We start from the raw sequence: 25,548 nt of genomic DNA, 5'->3' as shown, positions 1-25,548 counted from the left end.
AACTCACAATTAAATTTGAGTACTATTCTTGGGGTGACGATTTGATTCAGACTCAGTCCTCAAATAAACATTCTCCATTTAAAACAATTCTGGATTCATAATTAATACTCTTTTGGTATCAAAAGTTCCAATTCCAGGATTAACTATACTTATCTATAAAATATAAATCAATCAACCAATGTTTATTTATATAGCCCTTAATCCAGTGGTTCTTTACCTTGTTGGAGGTACCGAACCCCACCAGTTTCATATGCGCATTCACCGAACCCTTCTTTAGTGAAAAATCAAATGTTGTTTTTTTTTACAATTCAAGACAAAGTTATATGTTTTTGGTAACACTTTAGTATAGGGAACATATTCTAAGTAACAAAGACTTCATTTAGAGTTATTTGGACACTAGGGGAACATATTCTAAGTAACAAAGACTTCATTTAGAGTTATTTGGTTAGAGTTAGGGTCAGGGTTAGAGGGTTAGGGTTATAATAAGACCATGCCAAATAAGGCATTAATAAGTACTTAATAATGACTAGTTAAGAGCCAATATGTTACTAATTTGCATGTTAATAAGCAACTAATTAATGGTGAATATGTTCCCCATACTAAAGTGTTACCATGTTGTCTACTGGTGCATAAAATGAACCGTGCATGAACATCACCTTGTTCAAACAACAAAACCAACACAGTGCATAAACTCACAACAAATTACACACCTGCAAACCAGTCAGCTGTTGCCGTATCCGTAATACGTCGATAGGGAGAAGTTTGTATTATACACGATGAGTCGGGTGTGTTTTGACCTCCGCCGAACCCCTGAGGCCGACTCACCGAACCCCTAGGGTTCGATCGAACCCAGGTTAAGAACCACTGCCTTAATCACTGGTGCCTCGAAGGGCTGCACAAACCACAATGACTTCACTGGTCTGAACCCACATCCAGGCAAGGAAAAACTCAAAACCCAAATCCGGAAAACACAGAAACTTTGGGAAGAGACCATCCTCCTGGGTGACCGACTACAATGGATGCCAAGTGGGTACAGTTATTGCACAATATTCATGATATTGCGAGAGTCCAGTCCATTAAGAGCAAGCTGAAGATTGCAGAAGGTTTCCTCCAGACCATAGATTGGTGGTCCACACTGGATCATGACTTTAGAACAACTATCACCTCCTCCAGACTGGTATCTCTATCTTTTCAGTGGCCATCTGGTAACGGCGATGAGAATTGTTATATTCCTTTCAGAACTGGGCGTGTTTAAGAAAATGCAAGTTTTCAATGTTCCAGCTAATTATATTCTTAAACTGTATATACACAGGCTGTTTTTTTATTGCTTACCCTGCAAAATTTAACATGAAATGAAACAAAATATAGATTTAGTTCGGTGTTTGTACATACATGCGAATACAGCACCAATCTGCCAGTCAATCTTACGATCCACTCTTCCTTCACTCGTGATTAAGACCCTGAACTACTTGAACTCCTCCACTTGGGGAAGATCTCCTCCCCCAACCCGGAGATTACACTACACCCTTTTTCGGGCAAAAATCATAAACTCGGACTTGAAAGTGCGGATTTTCATCCCAGTGGCTTCAAACTCGACTACAAATTGATCCAGTCGATCCAGATGAAGCCAGCAGGACCACATCATCAGCAAAAAGCAGACTTAATCCTGCAGTCACCAAACCGGATACCATCTACACCCTGACTGCGCCTAGAAATTCCATCCATAAAAGTTGTGAACAGACTCGGATATAAAGGGAAGCCCTGGCGGAGTCCAACCCTCCCTGGAAACGCTTAATATATTAATGACAGGATTCTAAACAGATTTTCTTCCCCCCTTTAAAAACAGTCATCTCATATTATTCCGGTTTTAAAGATTTTCATGCAAACCAACAAGTGGCACCAATGGACTACTCTCCAAGTGAGTGAGAGCTTTTTTTCCTTTCACTCACAAAAGAAAGAAGTATCTCTTCCAATGACTGTACCGGTCATGTTTACAAACAGAGTAAAGTTAAGTTCAAGTTAAAGTCCCAACGATGGCCAAACACACAAGGTGTGGTGAAATTATCCTCTGAATTTGACCCATCCCCATGTTCACACCCTGGCAGGTGAGGGGAGCAGTGAGCAGCAGCGGTGGCCACGCTCGGGAATCATTTTGGTGATGTAACCCCCAATTCCAACCCTTGATGCTGAGTGCCAAGCAGGTAGGCAATGGGTCCCCTTTTTATAGTCTTTGGTATGACTCGGCCGGGGTTTGAACTCGGGGTGGACACGCTAACCACAAGTCCACTGAGCAGGTACAGGTAGAAGACTTGATGAAAGTTTTAACATAATTATGATCAGTTAAGTTGATTACATAAATATGATTGAAAAAAGAGTGGGTCGTATTATGTACGGGTCATTACAGTCCAGTAGATTGAATCCTTAAATTTTCCATCAAGTTTTATCCGTGTTTTGCATGTTATAAATAGCTACCTTGTAGGAAATAATGGTTTTCTAGTCCGTTTTACCATTTGAAAAAGCCTAAAGTCTCTATCTGGTCTCTGTCCTCAGAGTTCTAATGCACTGAGGCCTGTAAAAACGCTATCTATCCCCCCCTGTCTGTCCCCCTACTTCTGGCCCGCCACATTTACAGGGCTGCCTCTAAAAATCAACTGTTTTGTCGTTAAAAAGAAAACATTTCCCCAGTATGTCCGCCCACCCGACTGCCTGCCAGGAATACCATTTAACACTCTCCAAGGTTGGAAAAATCCCATCAGATGGAACACAATTAATTCCCGCACAATAAGGAGGGCCATCGGCCACATAACTGAGGACAATGCCCAATGCGTCCCTCGATTGTGATTCCATTGGCCCTCGAATTGGCGGGGTGGCCTTGCACTGTACCAGTAAAATGCCTTCATCTCGCGGGGATAGCAAAAACAATATGCGATTATAATTTCTTTGCTAGTAGCAGAAAGTGATACAGACCTAATTGATGATGAGGAGAGCATGGGGAGCTTTAGGAGACTTCTTACGTCCAGAGACCCAGCATTTTTTATTTAGATTGGACCTTTTGTAGCCTAATTGCCACTGCTTAGGGGCTCTGTGGGTGGAATAATGTGACACCGAGGACAAATTGATCTGCAACAGGACACAATTAGTCCTCGTAAAGGTTGCATAAATGCACTGTGATGTCCGGCTAAGGCGCTCAGTGTAAAACATACACCTGGAAGCCGATTGACGAGTCATCTGACACCGCTACTGTGTCACTGAAGAAAGTCAGTCGTTTGACACATACTGTACACATCCTGTTTTAGATAAAACCGCTCCCGAGGGCCTCATTATTGATCATTTTGTTGAAGGCTGCTGCTGTTCAAATGCTTTTAGTCACCTTGTGCTTATGTCACAGCTAAGCCACGCCCTCTAAAGGATGCTGATTGGTCCACCATTAAACCGAACAGTATTGAGTAAATAACCGATATCAGTAAGAAGATGTTTTTCCCTAGACATGTTTACTTCAAATATCTGGCATATTGCAGTTGAGAGACGTTTCATGAGAGCAGATTGTGTTTTTCGTGTGTGCCTTTAAAAGGCGCTGCCTGTTGCCAAGTAACATGTGACGTCAGCAAGAGCCCGCTCAGTCCAGCGTTTTACCCCAGGAGTGTCTGTTAGCTCAGCAGCGGCAGTGACAGTGTTCTGTTGAATCTCTTCACTGGATTGTGATAGCGCTAGTTAATAAAGAGATTAAATATGCTTCCATGACTGTAGTCTCCTTGTCCACAAACGGGGTATCGTAGGATTGCAAGCTTGTCACTTCAATCATTGATTTCTTGTTCATTATTTCCTCCGAGTAGTAGTACAAGTACTAGTAGTAATGTATGTGTGTGTATACTTAGCCTACATGCTGTTTTCTGTGTGATGTTGCCTCTTCCTATTTAATATCAAATTCATTTTAGTGTGGTGCTGCTTGTTGCCTTAATTCGTAAGAAGTTTCTTCCTGCATTGACCTTGCTGTGCTTCTGACGCTGTCTTGTTGACATACAAGCTCTTCAAAAGTAGCGTGCCGTATTACAGCCAACCGACCACTTTTGCGTACCGTACAGTACGTAAAAGTAATTGTCAGAATAATTGTATCTAAGTCATCACAAAACTTTTTGTTTCAATGAGTTCCCAGCGAGCAGAAAAAAGCTGTCTTTGATCTTACCAATCAAAAGGTTTGTAAAACTCCACTGTGTAGGATGGGAAGCAACATGATGGTGTCGGTTTCTTTGATATATTGTAATCCACAGGAAGATTTTGTCTTAACCCGAGATCTACAAAGCGGAGAGGAAGCAGGACCTCACCCCCCTCCAGGCACCTTTTCTTTGAATTGTTTTGTGACCAAAGGCAGCGGCTGTTTACGACCCTTGTCCCTTTAGAAACAGCTGTTGCCATGTAATCAGGGAAAGTTCAAATAAAAGAGGAGGCGTACAATTTTTCGTCAGAGCGTGGTGGGAGACTGTGCAAGAGTACAGCCCAGACGTTTCTCCTCAATTAAGCTAAATTGAATTCTGTCTCTGTTTAATTTCTTGCTTCTTTGTCTTGTTTAATAGATGTCATCAGTGTTTGAACCTGACAGTAATTAATTACCGGTGGATTACTCAGAACTAGTAAATGTAACGCCGTTTTTCCTTATACTGAAAATCACGGTTCATGCTACTTATTGATCGAGATATGAATGGTTGGATTATGTGACGTGTACATAAGTATTTTCATACACAATGTGACTGTCATTGTTCAGTCAGTCAAAGAGCTGTCAGTCATTTTAGCAGCACGGCTGATTGGTTATGATGCTACTTCGTGTGTCTACATGTTCCCTGTTCATACAGTCATTAGGCTGTCTACTGTCAATCAATTTGGCAACAACACTGATCAATTGTGGGTCACTTTTTGGGGTGTCTAGATTTGCATGTTTAAAAAAAATACTTGCACGCCAAGAAAGTGTTATTTATAATAGCAACTTTTTTTCAATTATTATTATTTAAATAATTTCAAAAAATAAATAAATAAATAAATAAATAAATAAAAAATAAAAATAATAATAATAAATAATAATTTATGTTGAATAAAAAAACAACTAACCGTGGGGCAAAAAGGCTACACAAAACATTTTTTCTCTGCAACTCACTGAAAAAATTAATTAAGTGATTATGAAAGTATAAAATGTATTGTGATGGTACATTACTGTATTGCTGTCAATGTATTCAGGTAAATACATATTACTGAAACACTATTGAATATAATATTTTCAACTAATCACTTGCAAATAAAAATAATTATTATACCGTGGTACTTCAACTTAAGAGTATTTTGTCTCAGGGCTAATCGTTATGCCTAAAGTTCCAAGCAAAAATTGCAGTTACAAAAATTCCCACCATCAGATAGCGTCACAAATTAGCTTATAGCTCGAGAGCAACATAACTTTGTTTTACAATAAAGAGAAGAAAGACATTGAGTGCGAAGAACAGTGCTGAAAAGAAGAAGTTGATGGTATTCATTGAATTAAAAAAAGAAAGTTATAAGTCGAGCCTATCACTGCTAGTCTGCACCGCACTAAAGCAATAAGAGTCTAATGCCAGCTAAGAAAGTTAAAATAATTTTCAAGCGGCAGACATTTATTCATGAAAATATGGAAATGCTGCTGATGGTGTGTTTGACGGAGAAACAGCTGGAAGGAGATACCGTAGAAGTCCACTGTTGTACATTATTATTACATTTCTTCATAAAACTACCGCAGTTGCATTCTGCATTCTATTTTATTGTTTTTATACAATATTTTGTATCTAAAAGTTAGTTTTTCTTTTTCAAAGGTATGTTAAAAAATTGGGCTGTTTTAGTGTAATTGGATTTCAATTAGTTGACATTGATTCGAGATGCGAGCGTTTTGAGTTCAACGCTCCGTCACAAAACCAATTAAGTCCCGAAGTGGAGGTACTACTGTGTTGCAATAAGTGTCGGAAGTATGCAAATGTGCGCATAATACCCGGTATGCGCGCTGTGCACATGCTTATAGTGACAGTGGTATGACACACAATCTCCTCCTGACCCCATTTTTCTATGACGCACACATGAGTCAATCCGCAGAATTTGCCATGGTTGGCGAAAAAGCACAAGATTTGGGACATATACCCCCCCGCCCTCTTTCAGTGTGCTCATTTGATGGCTTCGTCGTCAACATAACAGCCAGGTGCGTTCTCTACCGCTCTGTCAGAAACTTTACATATGTGATTACACAGAGTGAAGAACGGGTGTAAGAAGAAGCGATATAATTATGCAGGACGGGAGTTGGAAGACAGACAAAAAAGTAGCTGCCGTTTTTTTTCTTTTTTATTCTTTTTTTGCGTGCGACATTATAATTGGCTTTTGGGCTTCACTCGCATCCAATTAGCATGCTTGTTACATGCAAACACTAGCAGCTAATTGGCCCGAGAGGAGAAAAGTGGCGTGGCCCCCGGCGAGGAGGGAGCAACATTCATTTGAAGATTAGCTCCTCCAATGTCAGGAGGCTGTTTGGCAAACACTTGTAAATAACATTCCAGTGCGGCAACTGCAAACATTAGTTACACTTCCTTGCCGTCTTTATGGCCAGATGGCAATGCAAATGAGAGAATATGATTGTTGTAGAATGTCGGGGGCAATAAAAAAAAACAGTATTTGGGCTCAAATACCTACTTTGGGGAAAGGTAATCTTCACAGATATTTTCTTACATTAGGAACAAAAATAAAAGTTGTTTTTTTTCATCAAATATAATAGAGAATGTGGAGAATGCATATATTTTTAAGAGTTATTTCTTTATCAATAGTCATGGTTAAAGTAGCTAGTATTTTTCCATGTGTACACTTTGTGCTTTTTCCTTTTGTTCGCTAGTAAACTGTGTTTTACCTTGAAGGCGCTGGAATGTTGGGAGTATGATGTACTCCCTTTTTACCTTATCTGTATTAGAACAATGAGGCTGTATTACTTTCTGGGCTGGGTGTGGGCTGTTTTCGCACTAAATAAGCTGACTCGTTTCGTTTGAGTTGAGACCGCTTCTTGATGCTGCTATTAACGCACTGTAAGACTGGTCTCCTAAAGCTTTAGTAAAACTTTGATAATATTCCTTTTCTGTCTTGATGGTCCTTCTTACTCAACATATATGTCATCCGAAAGAACTTGGGATTGACTCTCAGGCTCGTATTCCCTGAGAGGAAGACTGGTCTGACACAACAAGAGACATTACAACCAATATGTTAGTGATTGACATGAAGACCGCCCAATGACGGCATTACAGTGCCTGGAAAGACAGCAATCATTGGTACAGTCAGATGGTACAAGAAGGCGTACACTAAATGAACGCTACTGCATATTGAAAATAGACTGACCAATGACTGCATGAACAATGACTGCTAAGACAGCTGAGTCAGAAAACGGGTAAAGGAACGTTGCATGACAACCAATCAGTGGTACTGTTTCAATGATTGACACTCAGACCGGCCAATGATTACTCAAAGTATAGCTACGATCACATCCGTTGGGAACAAGCTGGCACACAAATGCTGGTAATGTTTTTTCATTAAGTTTTAGTTAGATTACATGAGTTAATTTGAATTAACTGGACATGAACAGGTGCTAGCTTACCGGTCAGGACCACGTTTACCATTTTGATGTTTAGCTTTGCAAAAGGAAGCCCTCAAACTTTTCCAGCGGTTTTTAATTGGTTGATTGTTTGGTGAATTCCGGCTTCCATCGGTTGTTTATGAAGTTGTTTGTACAACTCGGTGTTTCTAGCCTTTAGACCAAGGGTGTCCAAACGTTTTACACTGAGGGCCACACACTAAATAATTTTTGGTATTTTTTATTTTCATAACCAGTACAATATATAATGTAACCCCTAGGACTTCTCTTGATTTTAAAGGTTCCCAGGACCCAAAAGGGTCTTAAATATCTATAGATGATTTAAAGATCTATCCGTTAAGTTTGAGTTGAGTTGTATTTTTTTAAGTTTTATGGCCTTTTTGTCAAAACTGCTTTTTTTCAAATTAAAAACATATACAACATTTTCCCCCGAAAAGTTTTTCAAAGTGGAATGTTTGACGTGAAGTAATTGGAGCCTTAAAGGGGTATATAACTTGTAACATTGCTTTTAGTTCATTATTATTTTTTGAGAAATAACAGTCTAAAAAAAATCAGACTAAAGGTCTCAGGGTTTCATTTAGCCCCCCACTGGGGGTCTACTGTGCCGGCAATTAGAGGGTTCCAGGTTTAATTCCAGATTTTGCCATCCGAGTCACTGCCGTTGTGTCCTTGGGCAAGACACTTAACCCTTGCCCCGAGTGCCACCTACACTTGTTCGAATGTTGCTTAAATGTAAATAGTAGGTTTCACAATATAAAGCACATTGAGTCTCCTGAGAAAAAAAACCCTATATAAATATAATTAATTTCAATATACTCATAAATGTTAAGAAATAAGTCTTTTATATCTATGTATATCTTAATTTAACTTTCAACGCTTAAATCTCTACATCAACTTTAGATCTACTTATTATCAAATTTACATTTTTACTTTTTGAGTAATGAGTTTTGAAGTAAAAAAAACTATCTACATGGCAGATTTTGTTATTAGAGTCAAAGTTGCATTATTTTCTAGTTGCATTACACCTGTTTGCTCTTTTATTCCACTTTTTAATTTGTTTGTAATAGTATCTTTTGAATGTGCCGCAAGCCGCTAAAAAAAATAGCTGCGGGCCATACTTTGGACACCCTGCGTTAGACCATCAATCTTGAGTTCTCTTAAAGTTTTCTAACCATAATTTTGTGCTGGCAACAGAACAATTCTGCTTTTCTGCTTGGCGATAAAACAGCCGCCTGTCTTAAAGGTAGAAACGCGTCACGCCAGAATAATGATCGTCATAAACCACTCGTTTGGAATTAAATTTCTTTACGAATCTCCAGTTTGACTTGTGTTTTATTCTGATTGGGCCTTAATTCTGATTATTTGTGTCCATGTAAACATGGCTCGTGATTGCAAAGACAATCAATAACTGTAGAGTCCGACCATGCAGAAGGCGGGAACATGCTGATGCTGATGCTGATGTAATGATTGACATATAGACTGACCAATGATTGCAGGAAGAGTGCCTGCAATGCCACCCAATGAGTGTACACAGTCAAAACGTGCAAGAACACATTACAGACATTACTTTGCAACCAGTCAGTTGTGCTGGTACAATGGATAACATGTAGACCGCCCAATGACTGCAGAAATGACAATACTTCGACTATTTTTTCAATATAAACTGGCTAAACATGGACCAAAACATTCCAATTAAGTAAAAGACGTATCTGTATTGCATTTTGTGGGAACCCAACTTCAGTGCATGTTAGATTTAGTAAATAAGCTGAATAAGTGAATTCAAGAGAAAACTTGAGGATTCTCAGCCACTGCAGGGATGATGTAAGAATCGTGACTTCCCGCTACAAGCACACACACACACAGACACACACACATATCTCAGCCTCGTTAATGCCTCACTGTTTGGCCCGGAGTTGCCAGGAATATTGTGGGAGAAGTGCAAAGTGTTAATAAGAAAATAGATGCACTGTGTGAAAAATGTTGTAGCAGACTGCTTACAGGAGGTAAAAATAGAGAGGAATGAAGGCGTAAACATATTATATAAGATTTAACATGTCATATTTCAAAGTAGATTTAATGTCGCTGTTTTATTGTGTCGCAATCCAAACCGTTTTTTAAGTGTTTGTAGTACAACAAAAAGTACTTTTAGTCATTACTGACCAACGTGTTCATTCACATGTCACAAATGTGCCAAAAAAGGTAAGTGCATTAGCGTTGTTTCTTGTTTCTTCTAGTAGCCTGTCATGCATGCTACTACTTTTCCGTAAGTCATTGTGGATACGGTTAATTTTGACAAAAAACCCCCCAAAAAACTCTGAATTTAAGAAAAAACTTAGACAAAAACTGAGAAAATAATGTTTTAACATTATGCCCTTCATTTAAAAAAGTTAGAAAAGAAAGAAGGGGTGTCCCGATCCCATATTGATATCTTATATCAGCAAAACCAAAAAAAAAAAAAATAGGTATTGGATGATATCGGCTTGCATCTAAAATCCCTGATACAAGCAGTCCAGCAGCGTGTTTACCTGTGCAAAGCTGGACATGGCAAACATTGTTGGCTATAGGTTACAGCTAAGCTCTCAATAACACACAAGCTAGACATACGTAGTTAATTCGACAATATTGCAGTCTAAAACACACCTGTCAATATAAACAAGTATCAAATAATTCTAGTTGCTTATTACATACAGATACAAAGTCTTCAAGACAGAAGCCTATTATAAACTGTCCAGTAACAAACGTGTCAGCATAATCAATCTATGTGCTTAATTTGAAGAACAAATTACCATTCGATTTCAAAAGCATAAATCTGTCATAAGGTTAGTATTTTTCTTACCTACCATTATTCTCTGAGTAATTTCACTTTGCCAAACCTTTTTCTAACAATGTCTATGGATGTTGTGCTCTTTTGCATCTCAACTGTTGTTTTTTTCTCACTACGATACGGCGGAACCATCCTTGCCCAGGCACACCCTCCTGATGTGGAAGTATAAATAGTTGGGGTTTTGGTACCGGCCGCAAGACTATATCTGACCAATCTAAGTCTGAGACTAGATCTGAACAATCAAAGTCTAAGACTAGATCTGACCAATCAAAGTCTAAGACTAAATCTAAACCAATCAAAGTCTAAGACGAGATCTAAACCAATCAAAGTCTAAGACGAAATCTGACCAATCAAAGTCTAAGACTAGATCTGACCAATCAAAGTCTTAGACTAGATCTAAACCAATCAAAGTCTAAGACTAGATCTGAACAATCAAAGTCTTAGACTAGATCTGACCAATCAAAGTTTAAGACTAAATCTAAACCAATCAAAGTGTAAGACTAGATCTGAACCAATCAAAGTTTAAGACTAGATCTGACCATTCAAAGTCCAAGACTAGATCCAAACAAATCAAAGTCTGACCAATCGAAGTATGAACATGAACTGATGAAGCCTACTTGGATGAGAGGCGAAACGTCTTCTCAGATTTTCTAACGTTCCACACAACAAAATAATACAATCATGTACTATGATTTGCGCTGATATCGTATCGCATTGATATCGGTATCAGCCAATACTCCAACATCTTCACCGAAATGTGTGGGTTCGTATTGCTTACAGCACAAAAACACCTAGTTTGGCAGTTTCCAAAAATACTGTAGCTCTGCTAACTAGCAACTAAAACATGAGCCAGTTTTTCACCGCCATAACAACAAATAGAGCCTTTTTCGGCATGTGTCTTTTACACAGAACCAAGCCAAGACGGCATCCCTTAATCATGATTAGACGTATAAAACACTTGTCGAACAGCCCGACAGGACAGGATTTGTACAGAGCAGCGAAAACGTCAAAAAGGGGCTTCAACCTCCATGGCAGAAACCAAAGCCTTGCAGGATATTTTCCTTTCATAAAACCCTAAATGACAGGCGCAGGGGGAAAAAGGACTATTGTGTTGCCTGACAACGGCAGAGACAAACGCATACAAGTGGACTCAATCACGCTCTGTAAGGAGAAGCCACTGAAGCACCGAGCATCTCAAAGCATCAGGCCGTGACAACAACAATCAGGCTTTCGTCCTCTTGTCCTCCGTTGTTATAGACATATTTTTTACACACACACACACACACACACACACACACACGTAGCGACTGGGAATGACAGGACATCTTTATTAAACCCTCGGTTGTGCAGCCTGCCTGAGATTGCAGGACTGACCCCTCGCTGAGCTCCGTACGGGGCCGATGTTTACCCAAAGCCAGCAGAGCAGGCCATTAACCTCGTTCTAGATAGAAGACAAACACGGATGTCCCGTCATGAGGCCAATAAAGACAGGAAACCATCATGACAATCATGTCATTATGACGCCGCGGGGACCAGCCAGGCGGGCACCGCTACGATTGAAGTACCTGTGATATGCAACGAAGTGCAAACATGTGATTAACCCAAAAACTAAGGGGGGCAGAGTGAATCCCCCAAGTCCATCGAGCACCTCTGGCCTTCTTCTTTGCACACAATTCTCTTTGGGTCCTGAACCTCTGCAGCACCCAGGGGGTTTAAGATCCTGCAGCTCTGATTAAAACCTCGGAGAAGAGGTGTCTTGGGAAAGTAGCGGAAAAGGTGGGGTGGTGGGGAGTGTCTCCTCCTTTAGGACCCAGGGGGCGTAATTCAATCACACCTCGATAATTCCTCCTGATGTGAAAGAGCCAGTCCCACTCAGAAGCTCACGCCTCATCCCACATCGAGGGCCTCCTCCTGGGCAGCTTTAAGAGACCGTGCCACTCAGCACGTTTTTTTTTTTTTTTACCTGCGCCGTTTTTTTTTTAGAAAGCCATTACGTGAATTGAAAAAGTTATCCTTTTTTCCCAGCTCGCCAAAGGCAAGCAGGCGGAGCAAGGGGACAACAAGAAAACCCAGTCGAGATTTGGAACAAAAACACCAGATGGCAATATACATGGTTAAAATAAGTGTTTATACTTACTGTTTGATTATACGTGATAATGAGAGAGGGATTCCTCAAGGCAATTAGCGTCTGCCATATTGCGAGAGAGGACGAGGGGGAAGGACGAGCGCTTATCAGATATCTGAGTGGAAGAAGACACCGCGAGGTGGTGATAGGTGTGTGCGGTGATGACGGGCCTGATGTCTCTGTGGGTTGCCATGACAACATGCCCAAACGTGGGACTCGGGGGGGGGGGGGGAGGCCTCGGCGTTAGACTGAGAGGTGATAAAAGGGGGACACACTTACCCCTGGCAGCGTCTTCTGTTCATGGAGGGCGCTCTGGGCTTTCAGTGCTGACTCTCTGGCACAGTATGTTAGAAAGGCACATCCTGCAGACAGAAGAAGGTGTCATGCCTTCGTACAGTACATGCCGGGTTTTCTCTGAAGCATAATCGCAGCTAGAAGATGCAATTTTTGCAGAAATGTACACTAAATCATTGCAATGTGTATACCACGTGCCACCTAGTGGCTGGAAGCAGTGTAGAAGATGAGTGCTTTGAGGGAATTTTTCCAATTACATTGAGAAAAATCACAATCTCCTGCTCTCTTGATGCAAAAATGCCCAAGAAATGACTTTAAAATGCTTTAAAGATTATATCGCTCAGTTGTGATTTTCAACATTTTACACTCTCATAGATAGTAGTTGCACATTTTTGCTACCTCTGCCTGCTATCTTGGTGCTTTGAGGTAATCTTTGTGCAGTCATACATATTTTTTATGTATTTACTGTACTCGCCCTGTCAAACGGTATACAATATTTAATAATAAACGCTTGAAAGATGCAGCTAATGAGAGCCACCTTAGTAGCCTTCAAATACCTCTAAAAGAGGGTAGATCAGATCTAGTCTTAGACTTTGGAGAAAAATCTACACCCAAGTGGCAAAATCATGGCACGATAACTTAAAAATAAAGACAATTTCGGATTGTTTTCTTTGTGTGAAAATAGAACAAGCAAATTCTGAAAATGTACAAATCATAATGTTGTAGGGTTGTTGTTTTTTTACACTTACATGTTGCGGTTAATAGTATTCTATCTTTATTTGTCGTTACATATACTTTCTGAATAGATCAGTCAACTCATTGGTGTTAATTTTCAATCCATCAAGATTAAAAAAAAAAAATCAAAATCAAATTACAGGATGTTATTTATGTAGTTTGATCATTTTTCTCGACTGGTGCACTAACATCATGTGGTTTATTTATTTTTTTACATATGTAGCATCATCTACAAAGATACAAAGAATTGCTATTGCAACATCTAGTGGACACATTTAGAACAGCGGTTTCTTTCATTCAAAAATTTCGGCTCATTTTTATACTTAGCAAACTCATTCCGCGAAAGGATAAAAACCTGTAGGGCCGTATGTTTGACACCCGTGCTCTAAAACAAGTTCAAAACTCTCCAACGTTTTGTATACACACTACAAGTCTATATATAATGTAGTAACAGTTCATATTGTTCATGACAATATGTAATATGTACCATATTTACCGTATTTTGATCATTTTAATCATCGATTTCCATTTCCATAGGAGCGCATGTTTGACTTCTGGCAAAAATGTGTTGTCTACCTACGGAAACAACGGTGTGTGTGTCTTTTAGTCACGGCATATTCGGTAACAAACACCAAAGACGACTGTTTTTGGACAAATGTGGATTCACAACCTTATCTTTTTATAGCTAAATATACTGAAATAAGCCACAGCTTCTAGAAGCGAGCACGAAGGAAGAGTGCGACGTTGGAGCAGACGGAAGCTGAGAGAGTGATGTGAAAGTGACTCGAAGCTGCAAAATGTGGAATTTGAAGCCATGCTATTTCGACATAAATGGAGTGCTTACCCACTAAGTTTTGGAAAAAAAATGCCAACAAGGCACTGCCATATTTATTATTGAAGTCACAAAGTGCATTATTTTTTTTTAACATGTCTCAAAACAGCAGCTTGGAATTTGGGACATTCTCTCTCTGAGAGAGCATAAGGAGGTTGAGGTGGGCGGGGTTTTTTGAGGTGGAGGGGGGTAGCGGGGGGTGTATAATGTAGCATCCCGGAAGAGTTAGTGCTGCAAGGGGTTCTGTTGTGTTTATGTTGTGTTACGGTGCGGATGTTCTCCCAAAATGTGTTTGTCATTCTTGTTTGGTGTGGGTTCACAGTGTGGCGCATATTTGTAACAGTGTTAAAGTTGTTTATACGGCCACCCTCAGTGTGACCTGTATGGCTGTTGACCAAATATGTCTTGCATTCACTTGTGTGTGTGAAAAGCCGTATATATTATAGAATAGAATAGAATAGAAAGTACTTTATTGATCCCTGGGGGACATTCAGCACCACAGTTCGCTCACAATAGACAATAATAATAATAAATAATATAATGTATTATATATATTATATATATAATATATAAATAATATAAATATCTTCTACATATACTCTACATTTAAGTGCAGTCAAGGAACATATGCATTCTACAGTCTGATGGCTGTCGGGGCTGTTATGTGACTGGGCCCACACGCAAAGGCAGTGCCTTTAAGGTAGTGATGGGTTGGTGAGGCGTCATGAAGCGTTTCGACACATTGCAAAACTGTACTGATACTGTGTCGATACTGTGTCACTAAATACTGACATTACATTAAAAATCCCTACAGGCAACCTATGGACCGACTCAACTGACACTGATTTTATGACCTAGTATATACAATAATATAAACCAAGTCATTGTATTTCATTTAGGATTATTTCATATCTTCATTTAAATAAAAATATATTTTTATCTTTTTTAGATACAGTCAATAAAAAATGTGAACATGTATCATAACATGGAAATCTAAGAGAATGTGTTGTGAATGAGGATGCTTGTGGACTGGGATTTTTTTAAATTAATTTTTTACACATTTTTATTTAAAAAAAAACAGTTTTTCCAACGTATTCAATTTTAGACAATTTCTTTCATTGATTGATTGAGACTTTTATTAGTAGGTTGCACAGTGAAGTACATATTCCGTACAATTGACCACTAAATGGTAACACCCCAATAAGTTTTTCAACTTGTTTAAGTCGGGGTCCACTTAAATTGATTAATGATACAGATATATACTAACATCATAATACAGTCATCACACAAGTTAATCATCAGAGTATATACATTGAATTATTTACATTATTTACAATCCGGGGTGTGGGATATAGAGAGGGGACGGGGGGGGGGGGGGGGGGGGGGGGGGGGGGTTAGGTTTGGTTGATATCAGCACTTCAGTCGTCTCTTCTTAGTTATTATTTCTCCGGCTGTAGAAAAGACCCGCTCACAGGGCACAGAGGAGGCGGGAGTGCGACACAGTTCGCGTATCGGTCACGTGACCAAAACAGCTCATGATCGGTCACGTGACTTTCTAAAAGCGGTATGCGCACCGACACAGGGTTTCGCTTTATGAGCTCGACACATGCGCCGAAGCATCGGTGTTGCCGGACCCATCACTACTTTAAGGTTTATTGGCGCTCTGTACTTCTCCCTACGTCCGTGTACACAGCGGCGTATTAAAAAGTCATACATTTTACTTTTTGAAACCGATAATTTTGAAACTGATACTGATAATTTCCTATATTACCGTATTTTCCGCACTATAAGGCGCACCTAAAAACCACAAATTTTCTCAAAAGCTGACAGTGCGCCTTATAACCCGGTGCGCTTTATATATGGATAAATATTAAGATTCATTTTCATAAAGTTTAGGTCTCGCAACTACGGTAAACAGCCGCCATCTTTTTTCCCCGTAGAAGAAGCGCGCGGTGCATGCTGGGATATGTGACGTTTCATTTCCATTTGTGTGTTTATGTAAAGACCCCAAAATGGCTCCTATTAAGTGTGTTGTCTGTCTAATTATAAATAATGCAGACGAGGCGTGTTAACTGAGTTCTCAACGTTTACTCACAGCGTGCTCATAACCACATTCTAACTCCCAGCATACAACAACGCTTCTCAGGGCTACCGCGCATGCTCGTAACTATCGTTGCATGCTGGGTAGTGTAGTTGTTATATTTGCTAGCTCATAACAGCACATTAAGAGACACGCTTACGCGCTTAATTCAATACTCGCCGTCATTCCGGGTGGATTGACAAAAGACCTCCAGCCGCTAGATATTGGTGTCAACAGGGCATTCGAAGCTAGACTGCTAACTGCGTGGGAACAATGGATGACAGAAGGCGAACACACCTTCACTAAGACGAGGAGGCAGCGCCAGACGACGCCAACATCTGCCAGTGGATCGTAAATTTGCCCAACTTTTCACTTCGGACACCGAAGACGAAGGATTTACGAATGAAGAATAACTTCAGAAAGTGAGCGCTATGTTTATTTTGTGTGTTGTGACATTAACGTTCGAGCAACATTATGTTGCTATTGCTCTGCACTATTTTGAATTTTACTATGTTTGTGATTGCACATTTGCGTACATTTTGGGAGTGAACAGAGTTGTTAGAACGCTGGTTTTTAATATATTATTAAAGTTTGACTGACCTATCTGACTGTTTTTTTGACATTCCCTTTAGCGCAGCGTAGGCGCGGCTTATAGTCCGGGGCGGCTTATTGGTGGACAAAGTTATGAAATATGCCATTCATTGAAGGTGCGGCTAATAATCCGGTGCGCCTTATAGTGCGGAAAATACATATTAAACATATTATATTATATTAAAGCATTTATCGGCCGATAATATCGGCAGTCCGATATTATCGGACATCCCTACTTGAATGGGATTGTGCTGAAAATCTTAATTTTAATGTATTTCTGAAGTATTTCTGATTCCTCCCACCTCCAAAGACATGCACCTGGGGATAAGTTGATTGGCAACACTAAATTGGCCCTAGTGTGTGAATGTGAGTGTGAATGTTGTCTGTCTATCTGTGTTGGCCCTGCGATGAGGTGGCGACTTGTCCAGGGTGTACCCCGCCTTCCGCCCGATTGTAGCTGAGATAGGCTCCAGCGCCCCCCCGCGACCCCAAAGGGAATAAGCGGTAGAAAATGGATGGATGGATTTCTGATTCTGATGCCTTAAAACCCCAAACACCGACATTGTAAGTATCTGTACTTTCATCTTCAAATGTTAGAAAACAGGCTAAGTGACAGAAAAGGCCCATTTAGAACTACCTGGAAATGTCTTCTGTCATCAGAGGTTTAGCCACTTGTGCTCCAGCTGGTGAGTCACAAGGTTCATTCTGACCCCTGTTGGTCATATAAGAGGACTTGCATGGGTTTTATTTATAGCGCTGCCCTTTTTCTCCGTCAAACACATGAGTCATTATGTATGAAAAACAACAACTATAAGATGAAACGCTGTAACATCCCCAGAGACCTCTTCCCGGGAAAAGTTCCAGGAGGTAAACACGCGCGGGTAAACAAAGGCGCCGACGAACGTGCGACGGCTTCCCGTCAGAGCGTTGTGTTTGTGGGTGCACAGCTGACAGTGGGTGACCCCATTCAGCTGAGGTTTTGCACCGTGCAGCATAATTTCCCATTACTGCATGTCACAACTGCTGCCAAGGATTCCCACGGGAGAAGACGGAGCACAACACACACATGGTGATGATAGCCCGCTCGCGGCGTATAGTCGCCCCCTGAAGCCGAGCGCCTGGCTCCCGGCCAAGAGCGCTCCCTTTCACGGCAACCTTCACCCGCTAGCAGGCACTTAGTCAGGAGGGAAAAATCACCTCCGCGACGCTGATGAAACGGCGTGCCGTACTAGCAAAGCGGAAAAAGTTTGGGAGCCCCTGGGGGGGCGGGGAAACACTCGTCATCTTCCCTGACATTACAAGACTGCAAGGCCTCCGGAGGGAGCGCAGGAAGACGGGGTAGCGGGGGGCGAGTCCCAGCGCTCTTTTATGTCACATGTAGTTTGCTTTGACAAACACTTGCAATAATAAGATGATTGGGAAAGCAAGGAAAAGGTTACAAGCAGAGGACTTGGGAACTCAGCCTAGGAATAACAAATATTCCCATAAATATTCCGATCATGTATCAATAATGTGCATACTTGCCAACCTTGAGACCTCCGATTTCGGGAGGTAGGGGTGGGGGTGGGACGGGGGCGTGGTTGTGGGCGGGGGCGTGGTTAAGAGGGGAGGAGTATATTGACAGTTAGAATTCACCAAGTCAAGTATTTCATATATATCCTGAAAATATGCAAAAAAAAACTGTGTTTAGATAATTGATACTTCAAACTTGCATAAATAAATCTTAAGGAATATAACATAACTTGGCTTCTGAGAGCTTCAAAATGTAATGAATAAAATGCTAAAGTTGTTGATAAACAAGCAATTATTTTAATAATTAAATATGGTCATTTTAAATGAATTATATGGTCATTTTAAATGAATTATTATGATAATTAAAATTAATTATTTCAAATGTGTTTATTTTAATGTATAATTCTATAGCTGGATGTAATAAGGAGTCAGAAAAAATACAAATAAAAACACAATTAATTTTGATGTTTTTAGCAAAATATAGTAAAAATGTATTTAGTTTTTTTTGTAATTAATAAATATATTTATTTTTAGGTGAGATAAACATAATAATACAATTTATCTCTAGTCTGGATGATTTAGTTCCTGTCACCCTGTTGTCCTCCCGTCATAAAAAAAAAGAGGCTGTCCTCACTCAGGTCCGCATGGAGCTGGAGGGGGCGTGGCCTCCAGCTCCGGCTGAAAATCGGGAGATTTTCGGGAGAATATTTGTCCCGGGAGGTTTTCAGGAGAGGCGCTGAATTTCGGGAGTCTCCCGAAAAATTCGGGAGGGTTGGCAAGTATGATAATGTGTGTCACACACATGAAGGGATTCCCTGATTACTACTGTATTTTCCAGACTATAAGTCGCAGTTTTTTTTCATAGTTTGGCCGGGGGTGCGACTTATACTCGGGAGCGACTTATGTGTGAAATTACTAACACATCGCTGTAAAATATCAAGTAATATTATTTAGCTAATTCACGTAAGAGACTAGACCAGGGGTCGGCAACCCAAAATGTTGAAAGAGCCATATTGGACCAAAACTACAAAAAGAAATCTGTCTGGAGCCGCAAAAAAATTAAAAGCCATATTACATACAGATAGTGTGTCATGAGATATAAATTGAATTAAGAGGACTTAAAGGAAACTAAATGAGTTCAAATATAGCTACAAATGAGGCATAATGATGCAATATGTACATATAGCTAGCCTAAATAGCATGTTAGCATCGATTAGCTTGCAGTCATGCAGTGACCAAATATGTCTGATTAGCACTCCACACAAGTCAATAACATCAACAAAACTCACCTTTGTGGGTTCATGCACAACGTTAAGTTTGGTAGACAAAATGAAACAGAAAAAGAAGTGGCATAAAACACGTCCTAGAAAGTCGGAGAAAGTTATACATGTAAACAAACTAAGGTGAGTTCAAGGACCGCCAAAATTAGTAGGACAAAACGGCGCTCGCCAAATACTCGAATCAGTGAAGCATGTTTAATATAAACAGTGTGCTTTATAACAATTAGGGAAGTTTGTGTCATGTTTGTCCTCCTACAGAAACCATATTAACACACACAAAAAAATGTTTCCCCCTCAACTTTTTCCATTTTTCATACATTTTTGAAAAAGCTCCAGAGAGCCACGAGGGCGGCGCTAAAGAGCCGCATACGGCTCTAGAGCATACGGCATTAGACGATTTCATGGGATTTAGCGATTAGGAGTGACAGATTGTTTGGTAAACGTATAGCATGTTCTATATGTTATAGTTATTTGAATGACTCTTACCATAATATGTTACGTTAACATACCAGGCACGTTCTCAGTTGGTTATTTATGCGTCAAACGTACACTGATTCAGCCTGTTGTTCACTATTCTTTATTTATTTTAAATTGCCTTTCAAATGTCTATTCTTGGTGTTGGGTTTTATCAAATACATTTCCCCAAAAAATGCGACTTATACTCCAGTACGACTTATATATGTTTTTTTCCTTCTTTATTATGCATTTTCGGCAGGTGCGACTTATACTCCGGTGCGACTTATACTCCGAAAAATACGGTACTTAGGATGATTAGACAACAATGCATGTACAATACTGACACGGCAATGACGGTAATAACCATAAACGGTTGTCAGGGTCGTAGAACAAGGCTCTTGGTACTTTGGTAAAAACGATAGTTGGAACTAGGGTTGTACGTTATACCGGTATTAGTATAGTACCGCCATTCTAATGAATCATATTCGGTACTATACCCCCTCTGAAAAGTACCGGTTCACCTGTTCAATAAGTATTTTATTTATTATTGGTTATCCTCAGAATAAGAATGTTATTAAAAAGAATAAGAGACCTATTATACTCAAACAATGTTGGTCTTACTTAAAAATGCATGCATTTAGTTGTCCATCCATCCATCCATTTTCTACCGCTTGTCCCTTTTGGGATCGCGAGGGGTGCAGGAGCCTATCTCAGCTGCATTCGGGCGGAAGGCGGGCTACACCCTGGACAAGTCGCCACCTCATCACAGGGCCAACACAGATAGACAGACAACATTCACACTCACATTCACACACTAGGGCCAATTTAGTGTTGCCAATCAACCTATCCCCAGGTGCATGTTTTTGGAGGTGGGAGGAAGCCGGAGTACCCGGAGGGAACCCACGCAGTCACGGGAAGAACATGCAAACTCCACACAGAAAGATCCCGAGCCCGGGACTGAACTCAGGACTACTCAGGACCTTCGTATTGTGAGGCACGTGCACTAACCCATGTACCACCGTGTTGTATTCGGTGTTAAAAAACATAATACTTGTATGGCTCTCTCAGCCAAAAAGGTTCCCGACCCCTGCATTAAACGATTGATCCAAGCAACAGAATATCAAGGATTTTTTTTAAATCGATTTAATCAATTAATTGTTCCAGCCCTAAACCCGATTAAACCATGTCAATGCAGATAACACATCTACATCTCAGAATGACTCAAAATACCTGAAACGTCTCTGGCAACACATTTTGGGCAATCTTTCTTGAGTCACTGAAACACGATTTTGCAGATTAAAAATAAATGATATTTAGAGATGTCCGATAAAATTGGCAGTCCGATATTATCGGCCGATAAATGCTTTAAAATGTAATATCGGAAATTATCGGTATCGGTTTTAAAAAAGGAAAATTTATGACTTTTTAAAACACTGCTGTACAGAGTGGTACACGGACGTAGGGAGAAGTACAGAGCGCCAATAAACTTTGAAGGCACTGCCTTTGCGTGCCGGCCCAATCACAAAATATCTACGGCTTTTCACACACTCAAGTGAATGCCAGCAGCCATACACGTCACACTGAGGGTGGCCGTATAAACAACTTTAACACTGTTACAAATATGCGCCACACTGTGAACCCACACCAAACAAGAACGACAAACACATTTCGGGAGAACATCCGCACCGTAACATAACATAAACACAACAGAACAAATACCCAGAACCCCTTGCAACACTAACTCTTCCGGGACGCTACAATATACGCCCCCCCACTACCCCTACCCCCCACCTCAACCCCGCCCACCTCAATCTCCTCATGCTCTCTCAGGGAGAGCATGTCCCAAATTCCAAGCTGCTGTTTTGAGGCATGTTAAAAAAAATAATGCACTTTGTGACTTCAATAATCAATATGGCAGTGCCATGTTGGCATTTTTTTCCATAACTTGAGTTGATTTATTTTGGAAAACCGTGTTACATTGTTTAATGCATCCAGCGGGGCATCACAACAAAATTAGGCATAATAATGTGTTAATTCCACGACTGTATATATCGGTATCGGTTGATATCGGAATCGGTAATTAAGAGTTGGACAATATCGGAATATCGGATATCCGGCAAAAAAGCCATTATCGGACATCTCTAATGATATTTTCTTTATGATTACCATAATCCACTGCAACCCTGTGATTAATAATGTTAAAAATGGTATTGTTTGGCAGTACTGATTGTACAATACCAAATGGCCAATATTGTCAAAAATAAAGTCTTTTTTTTTTTTTTTTTTTTTTGGAAAAAATAATCACAGTTACGTTTTAGGCTTGATAATTAGAGTTTTTGAATTGAAACTTATGGCCACAATATTAGGTACACCTGCACATTATGAGACCCGTGTATGATTTTTGGTGCATCCACTTCCATGTGAGCATTCAGGGACCACTCGTCTGCAAGGAAAAGCCGCTTGCTCATCACTTCCCAAGCTAACGAATGGAACATTTTACACACATTTAGTTGGACAATCTTTTCAATTACAGCCACCTGGTGGTTTTCTTTAAACAAGAAGCACAATTACTCTTAATGCTTGCATGTGTGCCATTCTGACTTTGTGCTATTTTCCCATTTAGAGAAAGCAGCTGTCAGTGAAGAAAGTTTGAAAAGTAATTAAACAAAATGTGTTGGTTGCGCTTTACTTTTTCATTTAAATGTAATTGTTGGACATTGCTGAAATCATGGAATGATTGTTTTTTTTCCCCCCCGACCACCTCACTTAACCTGCTCATGGCGGCAAGCATCCACTTCCTCTCGACAAAAAATCCCTACAGTGTATCCCTAGTCATCCTCCGTGGTACCCAGGGAAATATTTCATGGGTATGACGCATTATTGCTGGTGCATGCAAACCATTATAGTATTTGTTACCAGTCTTCTGCTTGTAACATCTCAGTATGGCAGGCAAATTAAGAGCTTTAAGGCAGAGTTTTTCAACCACTGTGCCGCGGCACACTAGTGTGCCGTGAGATACAGTCTGGTGTGCCGTGGGAGATTATCTAATTTCACCTATTTGGGTTAAAAATATTTTTTGCCAACGAGTAATTATAGTCTGCAAATGATGTGTTGTTGTTGAGTGTCGGTGCTGTCTAGAGCTCGGCGGAGTAACCGTGTAATACTCTTCCATATCAGTAGGTGGCAGCAGGTAGCTAATTGCTTTGTAGATGTCGGGAACACGTTGTGTGAGACCACAAGGGTTTGTCGTCGTATCTAATGCTTAAACCAAAAATAAACAAAAGGTGAGTGCCCCTACAAAAAGACATTGAAGCTTAGGGAAGGCTATGCAGAACGAAACTAAAACCTAACTGGCTACAAAGTAAACAAAAACAGAATGCTGGACGACAGCAAAGACTTACTGTGGAGCAAAGACGGCGTCCACAAAGTACATCCGAACATGACATGACAGTCAAAAATGTACCCACAAAGCAGGATAGCAACAACTGAAATAGTCTTGATTGCTAAAACAAAGTAGATGCAGGGAATAGCGTTTAAGGAAGACATGAAACTGCTACAGGAAAACACCAACAAAACAGGAAAAGCCACCAAAATAGGAGCGCAAGACAAGAACTAAAACACTACACACAGGAAAACAGCAAAAAAGTCCAAATAAGTCATGTTGTGATGTGACAGGTGGTGACAGTACACCTACTTTGAGACAAGAGCTATATTGATGCATGCTTTGTTATGCTTTAAAGTCATATCCAACATTTGCGACAACGACTTTTTACTGTCAACTGAGTTTCGTTTTTTAATGATGTCTGCTGGTGGAGTGACTCCAGATTTTTTCAACGAAAAAAATGTGCCTCGGCTCAAAAAAGGTTGAAAAACACTGCACTAAGGATTTTGCCCCACAAATTCTGCCTAGCAACAACTGTAACGTTAACCGGAAAAAGACATAGAAACCATTTCGTTGATCCATCTAATTGGCAGCCACACTTCCGTCAAACTAGCCCAGGGCAACTGTAGCTACAAATGTAGCTTACCACCACAAATGTGTGAATGTGAAGTGAATGAATGATGGGCCCGTTTATAGAAAAGCACTATATAAATCTAGTCCAGTATTATTATTATACCAGCAATATCACCAGGGCACACATCATGGCGATGAAAAAAAACAATATGTACATTATACTGTTTTAATTCATTAGTACGTCAGTACTTTATTAGTACCGGTATATCGTACAAACCTACTACCTACCTACAGTCGCGGTCAAAAGTTGACATACACTTGTAAAGAACAAAATGTCATTGCTGTGTTGAGTTCCCAATAATTTCTACAACTCTTATTTTTTTGTGATAGAGTGATTGGAGCACATACTTGTTGGTCACAAAAAACATTCATGGAGTTTGGTTCTTTTATGAATTTATTATGGGTCTACTGAAAATGTGACCAAATCTGCTGGGTCAAAAGTATACATACAGCAATGTAAATATTTGGTTACATGTCCCTTGGCAAGTTTCACTGCAATAAGACGCTTTTGGTAGCCATCCACAAGCTTCTGGCAAGCTTCTGCTTGAATTTTTGACCACTCCTCTTGACAAAATTGGTGCAGTTTGGCTAAATTTGTTGGTTTTCTGATATGGACTTGTTTCTTCAGCATTGTCCACCACGTTTAAGTCAGGACTTTGGGAAGGCCATTCTAAAACCTTAATCCAAGCCTGATTTAGCCATTCCTTTACCACTTTTGACGTGTGTTTGGGGTCATTGTCCTGTTGGAACACCCAACAGCCCCCAAGACCCAACCTCCGGGCTGATGATTTTCCGTAGTCCTGAAGAATTTGGAGGTAATCCTCCTTTTTCATTGTACCATTTACTCTCTGTAAAGCACCAGTTCCATTGGCAGCAAAACAGGCCCAGAGCATAATACTGCCACCACCATGCTTGGTGTTCCTGGGATGAAAGGCCTCACTTTTTCTCCTCCAAACATATTGCTGGGTATTGTGGCCAAACAGCTCAATTTTTGTCTCATGTGACATCACATGGACAAAGATAAGACCTTCTGGAGGAAAGTTCTGTGGTCATAATAAATTCATAAAAGAATCAAACTTCTTGTGACCAACAAGTATGTGCTCCAATCACTCTATCACAAAAAAATAAGAGTTGTAGAAATGATTGGAAACTCAAGACAGCCATGATATTA

At 40.2% G+C, this 25,548-nt stretch overlaps 1 protein-coding gene across 10 annotated transcripts in view; it reads right to left on the bottom strand.

Annotated features, from left to right (window-relative positions):
• Window positions 1-25,548, bottom strand: part of celf6 (CUGBP Elav-like family member 6) — a 426,206-nt gene that overhangs the window by 380,831 nt on the left and 19,827 nt on the right. For all 10 annotated transcript variants that reach the window (XR_009815640.2, XM_061964509.2, XM_061964507.2 and 7 more), the window contains exon 2: window positions 12,862-12,944. Coding sequence is in view for 9 of the 10 variants with exons in the window: in XM_061964509.2 (XP_061820493.2) it covers window positions 12,862-12,944 (83 nt within the window). In the remaining variant the exon portion in view is untranslated. The remainder of the gene's footprint in view (window positions 1-12,861; window positions 12,945-25,548) is intronic.

Source organism: Nerophis lumbriciformis, linkage group LG06, assembly GCF_033978685.3.
Source record: "Nerophis lumbriciformis linkage group LG06, RoL_Nlum_v2.1, whole genome shotgun sequence".
Taxonomy (NCBI): Eukaryota; Metazoa; Chordata; class Actinopteri; order Syngnathiformes; family Syngnathidae; genus Nerophis; species Nerophis lumbriciformis.
The sequence above is the reverse complement of the archived record's forward strand: the minus strand, read 5'-3'. Positions and strand labels throughout refer to the sequence as shown.